At 40.4% G+C, this 13,801-nt stretch overlaps 1 protein-coding gene across 4 annotated transcripts in view; it reads right to left on the bottom strand.

Annotated features, from left to right (window-relative positions):
• LOC309691069 (nck-associated protein 5-like) overlaps nucleotides 1–13,801 on the bottom strand; it is a 102,451-nt gene that overhangs the window by 52,701 nt on the left and 35,949 nt on the right. For all 4 annotated transcript variants that reach the window (XM_082508602.1, XM_082508601.1, XM_082508600.1 and 1 more), the window contains exons 5-7: nucleotides 10,012–10,080; nucleotides 6,048–6,086; nucleotides 4,336–4,455 (exon numbers count right to left, since the gene is read on the bottom strand). In XM_082508602.1, the coding sequence (XP_082364728.1) occupies nucleotides 4,336–4,455; nucleotides 6,048–6,086; nucleotides 10,012–10,080 (228 nt within the window). The remainder of the gene's footprint in view (nucleotides 1–4,335; nucleotides 4,456–6,047; nucleotides 6,087–10,011; nucleotides 10,081–13,801) is intronic.

Consider the following 13,801-nt stretch of genomic DNA (forward strand, 5'->3'; position numbering starts at 1 on the left):
TTAATTATCCACATCCATTCACCACACCCACGCTCGTTAGGATGAGCCCCCCGTCAGCTGATGGAGGAATCCAAACAATTTGCAATGAAGCAATAATTCTGAATAAAATGCATCTGAATTATATAAAATCCAAGTTTTGTTCATTCAAAAAACGAATCATTAAAGAAAATGTGATTGGTATGTAATAAGATTACTTAAAATCAGAATTTTGGGTGCAAATATTTTTCTTGCTGGTAGAAATCAGATTTAAAGTCTGGAAAACGAAAAAATTCATGTCCATGTGCACATTTTTCCACAGGAATGAGTTTTGTGCGCACAGGAAAACCGCTATCAGTTTAAATAATAATAAAGGGTTGTTTAAAAAGAATTTATAAAGTGCTTTGAAAAGCAGGTGAAAGTAGAAAGCTTACAGTCTAGATGAAAATGAAAAGGCTGAATAAAATAAAGTTAAAAAGAAAGAAAAACATGAAGATGCAAAATAGAAATGAAATAATTCAGATGAAGGAAAATGGCTAGATACAAAATCTATAAAAGACATGTGGTGGCATCACACAAAATCAAAGGGATCTTGCTCAAAAAATGAAGTATATTAAGTAGTCTTACTTTTATCTTTGAAGGAAGTGCGTGTTTTGTGGATTGACTGAAAGCGTCAATCCACAAAACACAACAAATATTTTATCAAATCTGCAAACAAATTACACATTTTTTGAGAGTTTTCTGTTCAATGAATGCTAAATCAAAACTGAAAGAAGTGAAGGAATACCCCAAAAAGCTGAGAACGGCATCGCTGCAGCCTTCTAGAATTAATCAAAGTGTGTGGTGTAGTAGCCCGCTGCACAGTGATTTGCAGAGCAGGTATTCAGCAGTACAGCACACTTGTCATGTGTTTGTAGTTGGCTTCAATGAGCACGAGCGTTCCTGCTGGTACAGTGACAGCGAGAGATCCTCAGCGCACGCTAATAACGCGTTTCTGTCAGCAGAGCTAAAACCTGTTTGAATTCAGGGCTCAAATAAAGGGTAACAAACCGTGCTCTGCCATCTCTGCATTCAGCAGTCAGTTCGAAATACAAACAGAAGCACCTGTCCATCAAAAAAAAAGTCAATTATTTATGGGAGAATCATCAGCTGACCTCAGAACAGCAGAGAAACTTCATGAATCTGTTATTTTTTGTTTCTTTCCACTGCAACACATCTCTGCTGTGTAGACCAGCTGAACTCGTCTAGCAGAACATGTGCTATCGTTGGCTGTTCAGTTTCTCAACGCTCAAATTGTTTAGGAGTTTAGGAGATTTTAATTAGTTAGAGATTTTATTCATGCTGAGTAATTAAATCTAACTTGATATAACTGTTTGGAAAGTGTGACACAGCCGACCGTGACTTTGATCAGTTGCAGATGAGTCAGCCCATCAGAGAACAGCACTCAGACTCATTATTACTTGGCACTGAGAAGAGTAGACATGTGGCTCCTGTCAGCATGATTACTCACATCTAATAAAAAACACAGACACCTGTGGAGCCGACACAGCTGCATGAAAAGTAAAATTAAACTACACAGGGGACCATCGCTTCCATGACGTGCCCTCAGCGTCATGACTGACCCTAATGCTAGATTCAATAAGCCACAGACCCGAGCCCAGAATACTGCAACAGCTGCACACCTGCAAGCCACTCTGCAACCCTCCTCCACACCAGCTAATCCATTTCTTACCTTCGGGGAGATTTAACTCTGCTCTGCAGTTAATATGTATGGAAACGTGCACAATTTAAGCTAACATAAGCTAGCATGAATCCCAAGAAGGAAACTTTTCCTGTAATTTTAATTTTTATTCTCATAAAATCCTGATTTAGAAAAATATTTTCTTTTGCAACATAAACTTTTAAACTTTTTATTCATATCAGCTTCAAACTCTATTACTTTATTACAGCAACTCTCTGAACTTCAAAAAGGAAAACAAATGATTGGATATTTGAAACTGAATTATTAACAGGTCTGTGCAGAGTGAACTTAAACACGGCATTAATACCTTTATTTTATTTTTGTTTAATTTTATATCTGTAACACATAAATCTATAATTATGTACATTGCATTATGAGCTTTTTTGAACTTTTAAAGTCATGCTAAAAACATGTAGGCTATGATCTCCACTGCAGTTAGAAAGCAAAATATTTTTGACTCGGCTGTTCTGAATTGAGGTTGATGACTTCGATAATGAGAATTACTCTGGATCGCACAAATGTATCATTTTTTTAAACCTTTGATGCTTTTCAATCAAAATAAACATCACAAAAATGAAAAAGATAATATTTTGATTTTTTTCAGATGAAGAAACTTTATTATTGCTGTCATGTTAGCTGACCTGAGATGTAGAGAAGTGTTTAAAAAGGAATGTTCTGCACTCAGCTTCACATCTGTTCGGGTTTCTAATGAGCTGCTTTATTTCTAAATGCTGAAAATGATCTCATTTAAGCCTCACTTTCCTTTTAGCCCTCTGCAGTGTGTATGGGGAAGCCTGTCACTGTTTCTGGGAAAGAAAAAAACTGTTTGTGCAGTTTGTTAGTTAAAGCTTCACTCACTGATAGGTGTAATAAGAGCAATTAAGAATAAATTTAGTCAATAAATAACAAATGAAGACAGACAGTTACTAATGTTCCCATAACTACTTTAAATGCTTTTAATTTTCTTTTGACTTTTGCAGCTTGCCTCCAATTTCATCAGTGTTTGTCTCGGCATAGTCTTGCCTTTTGTCTTATTCTGTCTCAACCAAAGCTTCTTTCCAAAGATTTTTGCTGGTGCAATAACTAGGCTTCCTACAAAGCTTTGTTTCATGTTTCAGACAGCATGAAACTAACAGCTGACAACATTCTGGGCCTGTATCTGTAAATGCTTTTGTTTGGAAGATATAACAGCAACAAATGAGACATTAAAAGGTCTTAAAAGTCTTAAAATAGTTTTTAAGATTATTTAATGTTTCTGATGCTGAGATAATACCAAAGATGAGTACCAAAAGCTGATAAATGACTTCATTCTAGTCTGTTTTAATTAAGATTGGATTTCTCAACCCTGACTTACGCCAAACCATATGATTTTAAACCTTCTGGACAAACAGTCTCTGTTAGCTGAATCACCTCAATTATTAATAAGAAACTGACAAAATAACAAGCCTGAGCTTGGCTGTTACTGGCATCTGTGATTGATAATGTGACTTCTAACCCGCTTTCATGTCCAGATTATTTGAAACTGTTATTAGCAAAATGTTCACATTAGTGTCGCCCACCCAACTGTCCCGATGCAGGTGGCACTTTTAATTGGCCGGGTGAGGCAGGGGTTGTTAGTCAAAAGGCTTCCTGTCAGGGTTAACTCTTTCATTTATTACCAAACTATTGAACTTTACTGTGCTGCTATAACTTCAGTTTTGTTTTTTTGATACAGAATTCAATTTTGGGATTGCTGTGATCCTCGTGTTCCCCGCCTTATCTAGGCTAATGTATTAGCTTAAGTCGCTGGTTAGTGCCTCCAGGTGACAAAAAGTAATATTAGAATTCAGTTGGAGTAAAATTAGAGACTACCTAAAGAAAGTAAGACCAATAGTTGCCCTTTAACCCCTCTGTGTTCATGTGTTGCTGGCTTATTGTGTTAATTTTTAAAAGCTGTGCAGAAGATGAAAACCTGCTGATAAAAGCTAACTGCTAAAAGCTAACAAGCTAAAACAGTCATGCTATGATTCTCTTTGGGTCTATCACTGCAAGACCTTAAGATTTTAGTCATTTTCGACATGAAAGAAGTTTATGTGCATCTTTGAAGTTATACAGTACAGCTGGCGATGGAGGTCAACAAACTGAGCAATCAACTGTCATCACAGCTAACTGAAAAAATGGAAAAAAAAAAAAGCTAAGGTTTTAACCTCAGGAGTTTTCCAATTAGAAAAACATGCTCGCCTCTGTCTCCCATTTCTGCACCACTACTTTCCTGCCACAGCTGTGTGAGAGGTCTGCCTCACTATTAGGCTAAAGTCTGGCATAATTAGCATAAAAGAAGAGAAGGGTAAGGGCCGGTAATCCTTGTTTGAGGACGTACAGTGCACTCGAGCATGAAGCCGTGACAAAAACGACACTAATTAGGACAGAAAGAAGGATATAAATCCAGCTGTAAACCCGCTGTACCTCTCTGTGAGTTCATTTGAACACATCCAGGGCGGGTTTCTCTGTCTTTGTGGTCCTCGCTGAAAGTTAGTAACCTTTAGAAGTGGAGCGCTGCTCATGTAAAATTCAAACAGCCTTGGAGCATGCTAGCTCTGTCAGTTTGTGTTTGTATCCGCGGCGCCGTGTGCTCCTACCTGGGAGACGGGAGTAGTGGACATTTTGACACGTTGTTGAAACAGCACGCTCAGTATGCGGTTTTGTTGCTCCAAGTCAAACACACGGGTCCGCAGCTTCACACACTCCTCTTTGAGGTCCTGGAAACAAATACAAAATGGACAGATGACGGCGACTGACGGTGGCACTTCAGAGACATACACGTAAATCAGATGCTAATTTAGCAGCCACAGGGAACGACGGTGTATTCAACTAAAGATGCACATGATGGTGCTCGAAAACATGAGCAACCTGGAAAGGAGGACCTACAGAGGTGTGACTTAAGAGGGGGGCTAAGGTGGCGAAACCCCCATGATACCGCATGAAGTATACTTATAAACTATAGTCAATTTCTCACAGCCTCTGTGACCATTCTTCACATAAACTTACAGCAAAACCCTTCATATGTTACTTAAATATCAGACTTTCTGTGTATAGCATTGTTGGTCATGACAGGGTACTTCTGCCAGGGTTGTTTACAGGATTTCGCCACAGAGTGGGTCCAGGAACGAGACCAGGGAAAGAGAAAATGAGAATATTTGATGATAAATGGTAAATGGTAAATGGCCTGTATTTGTATAGCGCTTTACTAGTCCCTAAGGACCCCAAAGCGCTTTACATATCCAGTCATAATAAACAGAGCATACAGCGTGCAGCCTGCCTGAGAATACCCTGGGCGTGGCTGCGTCTCTTTCTGACTCCACTGCGGGTGCTCAATCGAATCGTGTCCACTCAAGACAGTATTTCAGTGCCGCAGAGACCCAGAAACAGAGCTCAGGTTGTCATTGCTTAAAATAGTGCTGGTTCTGTTTTTTAAGGAGCCTGTGTAGAGCTGCACAGAGCAGGAATGGAGTACATTTTCAAAAAAGACTGCTTCTGAAATGGTCCTGGTGTAATTTACCGTATTTTTTGGACCACAAGGCTCACCGGTTTATAAGGTGCACTGTCAATGAACGGGTCTGTTTTCATACATAAGGCGCATTAAGCGAAACAAAACAGTCAGATAAGTCAAACTTTACTCAACTCATTCTTCTTGCTTCCTCCAATTCCGTATCATTCATTCTTTAATGTTGAATTCTCTCACAGATGCTCTATTCCCGTGTCGTTGCAGTATATTAATGACTAACCTCGTATTATTGATGGATTATCTCAGTTGTTCTCCTGACTGAACTTTTATCGAGTAGAAAAAAGTTAGCGTTCATCCTACAGCTTCACTGTGTTTATGTTATGCAAACATAAACACATAGCTGTGTCGCTAGCGATCACAGAGCACATAATTATATACCAGTTAGCCTAACTTCAGTAACACTACAAACGTCACTTCTGTTTAGTTTTCTCTCTTCATTTATGTTGGAAGTGATAGCAGAGCTGTACGTTTGAATTTTTCCAGAAATCTCTCAGTCAGAACATGGTATATCATGATTAGGTGGAAACTAGCGAGCTAACTTCCTGCTAACTTCTAACTCTAATAAATTTTGTTTTCATGGATGCCTGGATGTACAACTTAATTGTTACACCTGGTAAAGCAGTCACACTGATCATTTTATTAAAGATGAAAGAATTTAGATCGTTTTTAACTCTCAGTGATGCCGCAGTGTTTGTTTGACTTTGGGACCTGAAGCGGAGTTTGGTCTCGGATTACTCCGTGAGGCTCCTGACTACGGTAGCCGTAATGCTCCGACAATGTACAAACCTTTTGCGTGAGAAGAGCCTGGACCACCTGATTAGCCACCTGAAAGAGACGAGAAGGAACAATGTGTTTAAAAAAGTTTGGTCATTATTTTAAGAGTTGAACTTTGTGACTTTGAGATGCAAAGAGATTGTAAAACGACCGAGAATAAAGTTCAAAAATGAGGATTTAGAGGCGTGGACGGTGCCGTGAGGACAAACTGACATGGCGTTGCATCAGAGTCGGGCTCGTTGAAACCACACAGCTGTTGCCCGCGGTTACTGCATGTCTGACCACAGAAAATATACACATGGTTAATGTTGATGTCCTAACTTTTTCATTCTGTATTCTGTGTGAATTTCTGCAGGAAGAAGAAAAAGTTCAGCTCAGTTGTATGGATTGATTTTTAAAAAAAGAAGAAGAAGACTAATCTGAAACGCTTTCTTTCCTGCTTATTTTGATTTCTGAAGTGGAGGCATACAATATATCTTGGCACTGGAATAATAAGTATGTTTTGATTCTTTTGTATGTGGGCCACAAAATTATTTCCCTCCACCTCTTTCATCTTTCTATCAAAACGCCTTGCCTCAGCTCATTCAGATGATGACAGGAAACCATCTCAATGCCCACCCCCCCAAAAAAAAGAAAAAAAATCATCTGCATAATGAGACTGAAAAGCAGCAGAAGCGGTGGCGGTAGCAGAGAAATTAATCCCACAGCAGAAACTCTGAAATATCTGTCCTCAGACAGATTCTCATGGGCAGCAATCTCCATGGTACCAAGCCCATTAGTGAAGGCTGCTAAAAAACTAAAGTGGCACTGTCGTGGTGGCTGGAGAGAGATGCAGGAAAAGATGGAGAGACTTTCAAAGTGCTGTCAGAGGGAAGGAGTGCAGTTAGACAGCCTCGTGTTAGAGGTGAGAGTCCGTGCTCCTGAACGCCGAGACTCACTTCTTCATATCGCCAGGAGCTCTGCTGTCTGTCTACTTCAATTAAAGATCTGGGGCCTGTGCTTCGTACCGCGCTAAGTGAGTTAGCTGGATTAGATTGTTGACGATTTCGCGTGATCCTGGATCGTTCGGTTCCCCGAAGCCCATCCGGGACTTGCTGTCATAGCAACAGAGCCGTAAGCGTAAACCTGCTGGGGAGCAGGTTTACTTTATGTAAACAGGATTAGATCGCGGCCACGCAGGTATGCCCGCGTCATTCATACGAAAGCAACAGCGATATTCCACCACTGTTTCACCATAAATAAATAACATCACTGTAACCAAAGATAATGCAGCACTTGATCCTTTTATTGATTTCACACAGATACATACAGGTCATTCCCTAAAAAAGGGAAATGTACTATTAACATTCTATTACATGTATGTGATTATTACAGATGTAATTCATATTTCAGAGTAGTAATTGTAAATTACTTCGTGTAATCAAGATGAGAGACCACGGCTATAAAAGCGAAGGTGGATTTGGGAAGTCTGTCGCAGTCATATCCTGTCCGTTTACGCGAGCAACCCATTGCGGAAGGTGCAAGATTGATAAGGAGAGTCCTCAGAATTCAGCGTATATTGCGGGACAGACAGGATCCTTTAGCTCAGCGCGACAGTGTGCTCATAGAGAGATATCGATTTTCCCGTGAGGGTATTATTCACTTAACCAACTTGTTGACGAGGGGGTGCAGGACCACCACCTGTCTTTTTTTTTGCTCTGCCCTTTTCTTGGTTGCTGTTATGAACAAACAAACAGAGTATTCCAGGGTCTCTTTCCAAGAGACGACAAGCAATATAAGTGATAAATATTACCATTCTGTAGAATATTCTTATATTTCACTTTTACTTGTTCCCATGTTCTAGTGGGTCCTGTTGTGGCTCTAATGTGAAAGGGGATATAATATAACATATTATAATATAATATAATGTAATATAATATTGGATAATATGGTGTGATATGATAAATCTACCCTACCGCCTACTGGTGTTAGCCAGAGGGGCCGATGGCGCAATATGGCAGCCTGGCTTCTGTCAGTCTGCCCCAGGGCAGCTGTGGCTACAACCGTAGCTGCCTCCACCAGTGTGTGAATGTGAGAGTGAATGAATAGTGGCATTGTAAAGCGCTTTGGGTGCCTTGAAAAGCGCTATATAAATCCACTCCATTATTATTGTTATTATTGAATTACTTACGAGTTTGATTTGTCAGCAACTTTCTGCCAGCCCTCGCTCCTTGCTTTTGCAGCCTTTGCAGTGTTCCCTTGCGTTTTAATTAAACTCTGAAACTCCTGAAATCCCTCACTCAAGAGTTCTTGCTCTGCTGCCGAAAAATACCGAGCGCGCTCCTTCGACATTTTCGCCGACCAATCAAAGGGTTGCCGATCAATGTTTCTACTATCGATGCGTAGCCCCTGTTGGGCCACCCAGTGATCTCACATTACTTCATCCAGCTATACTAATCGTCAACAACAGGTGTGTTCGGGGAACCGGAATAGCGAGCTCAGAGTTAGCGCAATGATTTGGTCTTGGATGTTTCATTTGATCTTGGATGTAGTAAGCGACGTACGAAGCACAGGGCCCTGGGCATCCCTCTGTAGACTCCACCAGTGCTCATAATAAACAAAGTGTGTTTGTGCGTCTCCTGCTGTAGCTACAATCACAAGACTGTCGGAGTCCTGAGAAGTAGACAGCACTGTGTGGACATTTTAGTTTTTTGTTTGTTTGGTTTTTTTTTTTTTGGGGGGGGGGGGGGGTAATTCATCTTACACTCCAAGAAATAATCCTCTCTACATTCATTTACCTTTTGGATGGTTGGAATTGGAAAGGTTGTTGATGTGAAAACAACATGTAAATTACCACAGTGAGCTGCATCCAGAGTATATACAGGGCATCCACAGCATTAGGACAAACTCAGGCCTCGGTCACACACACCTGTTCAGAAAAATAGTATCCCCTGATTGGTTGGAGAGTGGTTGCTGGGCATTGCTAGGTGAAATTGGTTGCAAACAGGTACGTGGTGCTGCGAGAAAAACTTCCTTGGAATTTCTTTGATCACTAGCAGGTTGCTGGGTTTAGCTGCAACAGTTTGGCTGGAAGATGCTGACTTGTCTGCAAACACTGGATAGTCAGGCAGTGCTTGCAGATAAGCTGATTAACCTGCAGGTGACGCAGGGCAATCACAAGGAGGTTTTTCTTAACTTGCTTTCCACCAAGGGAGGCCCCTTTAAAGTTTACATATATCTAACTGAGTCCGAGATTGATGTCTTGGGTTTTTTGCAGTTTCTCTGAGCGTTACATTGTTCCGACCTTGGTGATAAATTAGTTGGGACGTTCAGTCCTAGGAAGACTGGCAGCTGTCCTGATGTTTTCCACTCATGAACAATCCTTCTCACTGGAGAATGATGGACTTCAAATTGTTTGGAAAGAACCTTATAACCCTTTGCAGAACTGATTGGGCATCACTGCTGATGTCTGTCGTCCTCAGCATTCTGCTACCATACACCTACTTCTGCATTTTGGCTTGATTACTGTTCAATAAATGACTCTGTGTCATATGTCATGTGCTTTTGTTCATCTCAGGTTGTTTTTATTTCATTTTTAGACCTGATAAGAATTACAGATGAGTTTCATTATGTCTTTTATGACTTTGTCTGTCTATGGACAGTCCAGTACAGTCTATGGATGCAGCCTGCTTATCAAGCTAGCCAGCATTAGATCTCGTAACTAAACGTGTAACGGTGTAAACTTCTGTTTTTTATGTGCAGTCTTTTTAGGGTTTTATGAGGACTGACTCACTGTAGGTTGGTACTGTATACCAGCTAAATTTTTCAGACCCTAAAAATGCCATTTACTGGAGAATGACCATTTTTGGTGGTACAAATCAGTGCAAATATAAGCCTTAATTATAAGCCTTATAAGCCTTAATTATTAATGAAAAATAAAAGTGTGATTTCATTGTAAATACATGCTGTATATCTTCTGCAGTGTGGGAGCACTCACCTCATCCAAACAGCGTTCGTACTGCTTCCTCTGGTTATCGTTTTCCATCGACAGAGCCGAGTTTTCTGCCTGCAGACACAAAACGCACGCATGCAAACTGCATTAATAATTTCTGAACGCACTCATATAAATAAGAAAATAAACAAAAATATGTAGGATAGAAAATGTGATTAATTATAGAACTATGAGAAACGTTAAAGGTCTTGATGCTGTTTTCTCTGGATGGAGGTGAGTTGTCTATCTAGACAGTACTCTCCCTGAAGCACTTGGATTTGTTGGTTTCACTGGAGAGAGATGGTCGTAAATGAACGATGCCTTAAATTTCAGGCATCCCAACTTAATCCTGCAGACCCTCACTGTGTCTGCGAGGCTGACCTGAGGTACCTCAGCTATAATTCAATTACTGACAGAGGTTCAGGCCCGACACCATTCTGGGAACTCAGCGGGCGACTTTCTACACAAGTGATTATTCTTGTAAATCTGAAAGGCCAGGCCACCTGAGCTGGCTTGTTTTCACTTAGTGTTGTGGGCAACTCCTCGGAACAACAAGTTCACAGAAGATCACAGAAATGGCTGATCACAGGAATGAACAGAGTTCAAAGAAGAACTCGCCCCACACAGATCAACACCACCTGTATCCCTGTGCAGCAGGCAGAGGTAAACAACACAGTATTTCAGCAGCTGAAATGATGCTGATTACTGGCTTCAGGCGTGAGGAAACGGTTTACTTGACTCTTAAAATGAGAACTTTGGAGATTTAAATGTGGGTTAGGTAGCTTTGTCATGTTTTAAACCCTCATTTTCTATTGAAGTCTAAACTGACTAACTTAATAAATAAGACATCCCCCGACTCTTTTGGAAGAGGACTGAGGTCACATTGACCTTTTGTCCTTCACATAGACTGTTAGAGGGATCTGTGACTTTCTGCTCCAAGTGCCTAAATTCCCCGTTTGGTTAAAGCATCTACAGGAAGCCACGCCGGCTAAAGTCAACTTAGAAATGAAGTCCACCCGTCAGACTCGCTGGTCACACCTGGTTTAAAGAACAAGATGGCGATGGACAAAACATCTTGAAGCTTCATAACCACTGAGTGGCATCTTTCATACTGTCTATGAATCCTAGCTAGCCAGCTCTAACTTAGCATCTGTCTGGCATTGGCTGCTGTGTCTTGTGCAGCTTGGCTGTGTCAGTGTGTGTCTTTGTCCTGTCTTCCTCCTCTCGCTCCTAACTGGTCACAGCAGTTGGCCACCCCTCCCTGAGCCTGGTTCATCCAGAGCTTTCTTCCTGTTAAAAGGGAGTTTTTCCTTCCCACTGTCCCCAAGTGCTTGCTCATAGAGGGTCATTTGATTGTTGGGGTTTGCTCTATCTTATTGAAGGTTTTTTTTTTTATATATAATGCAAAGCACCTTGAGATAAGATAGATAAGATAAGATACCTTTATTAGTCCCACGAGTGGGAAATTTCATGTCTGGGCAACTGGGCAACTGTTATTGTGATTTGGCACTATATAAATGAACTGAACTGGACTGAATTGTCATTATACTGATACTTGTGTAAAGTGTAGAAGTAAATTTAAATCTAATTTGATATACAAAGAGGTGTTTACAAAGGTTATAAAGCTAGTTATGTAGCTATTTGGTGGTTACGTGTTTTGATATTTACATGTTTACATGTTTGAATGTTTAGACATGCATGTTCAAACATGTAATAAGTATGTGTTATATCTACCTGGTTGTTTTCCCTGTTTTGATCTGAGTATAAGATTTCCTGGCTTCTGAGAGGCCAGTGAAGTATTCATGAGGGCGGCACACAGGAAGTGTGGGTTGTTGTTGCTGTGTGCTGAGAGTAACGCGGCTGCTAAAAAGTTATCCGTCTCCATCTTGCTGTTCCTAATTATTCAGAGAGATTCCGAACCATCTAGTGAACCCTCACGTTACACTTGCATGAAGTATATCTGCTGGTATCGCAGTACATACAGTCCTATGCATGTCTTATAGTGTTTGCAAATACAAGCTGTGCGTTTGTGCGTAGCAAGTTCTGGTACTGTACTTTGAGTCTTTCAGCCTGTTATGTTATGAGTTCACACTTGCTCTTGCAGTTGCATTACACCATCTTTACAAATGAGCCTGATGGATTAATGTGTCAATGTGTAGATTGCAAGTAAAAAAAAAAGTTTATAGGTGTCAATCAATCTGGCTTGAAATAAATTGTTTTTGCATCTGCGAAACATATTAAACCCCCACAAAGTGATCCTGCATGTACAGATAAATCACTTGCAAAGCTGTAAATGTTTGGCAGCGCGCTTACAGTCGGGCTCCCTCGTCCTTGTTTGTGCACCGTTAACTTGTTCGATCTGCAGAAACCATCACATCAATCAGTGTTTCAGACTTAACTGTCAACTTTCACTGAAAACTCAGACTTGGTGGAGGAGCTGAGCAGTTCAGCAGTTCCCCTCAGTTAGAAGAAAGTCGGTTCACTCTGTTTTTATTATTTATATTCTCACTTTTTGGAGGTTTTCAAAGCAAATATTTTACTTTCTGTGGCGGACTATGTGGAAGGTGCCCAAGTGTGCCATAATGACTGGAAAGTAGTTTGAACCTAAATTGAAAACTCTCTAATGTGCATCTCTCTCTCACTCTTCAGTTTGACATTAAAGTTTAATTACAATGTGGATAAAATAAAGGCAGCCACCATGAAGAAGCAACAGCGTGAAAGCCACAAAAACACACTCCGAATCATCCATTTAGGGTCATCAGAGTAGGCAGGAAAATTGATGCAATTTAAGGTGTTCTTTTATTTTAAAAAACCATCATTAATGACAAACTCGTTATACAGGCTTTGACCAGGTTATTACCAAGGAAAATTAACTTTCACTAAAATATCACTGCAAATCATGCATGGACTGATGCCGGAAATCACTAAACTCATGCTGGATGCAAAATTAGACACACATACTGTACAGTGCTATGAAAAAGTATCCACCAGCATCCTGACTTCTTATTCTTTTGCATATTTGTCACACTTACATGTTTCAGATCACCAAACAAATGTTTATGCCATGCAAAGATTACTTGACTTAATAAAGAAAGCAGTTTAATTTGTTAAAGGAAATAAATTATCCAAACTGTGTGAAAAAGTAATCGCCCCCCTTGTTGGCCTCTATTAGCTGGTTGGGGCACCCTTGGGAGCAAAAACTGTAATCAAGCATTTAATATAACTGGCAACAAGTCTTTCACATCACTGTGGAGGAATTTTTTGCCTGATCTTCTTTGCAGAATTTTTTATTTCAGCCTCGACCTACATCTGAGGTTTTTCAAGCTCAATTCTTATTTACCTCCAGGGTTTGACTTGGCCACTCAAATTTTGGTTTCAGGCAGACTTCCTGTTTTGTTTCAGATGATTGTCCTGCCTCATAGGCTAAGAGCAGCTGAGCTTCAAGGCAGGAATTTATGGCTGGACGTTCTCCTTCAGAAGAATCATGAATTCAGTAAAAGGCAGAATTCATGGTTCCATCAATTACGGCAAGTCATCTTGAAGCAGCAAAGCAGCCGCAGACCATTACACTACCGCCACCATGTCTGACTGCTGGTATGAGGTTTGAGTCCCATTACAATCCAGATGTAATGGGACTCAAACCTTCCAAAAAGTTAAGCTTTTTCTTGTCAGTCCACAGAATATTTTCTGAAAGTCTTTGGGATCATCAGGATGGTTTTTCCCAAATGTGAGATGAGCCTTTGTGTTATTTATGGTCAGCAGTGATTTTTGTCTTGAACTCTCCCATGGATTCCAT

The sequence above is a fragment of the Aulonocara stuartgranti genome, assembly GCF_965226115.1.
Source record: "Aulonocara stuartgranti genome assembly, chromosome: 16".
Taxonomy (NCBI): Eukaryota; Metazoa; Chordata; class Actinopteri; order Cichliformes; family Cichlidae; genus Aulonocara; species Aulonocara stuartgranti.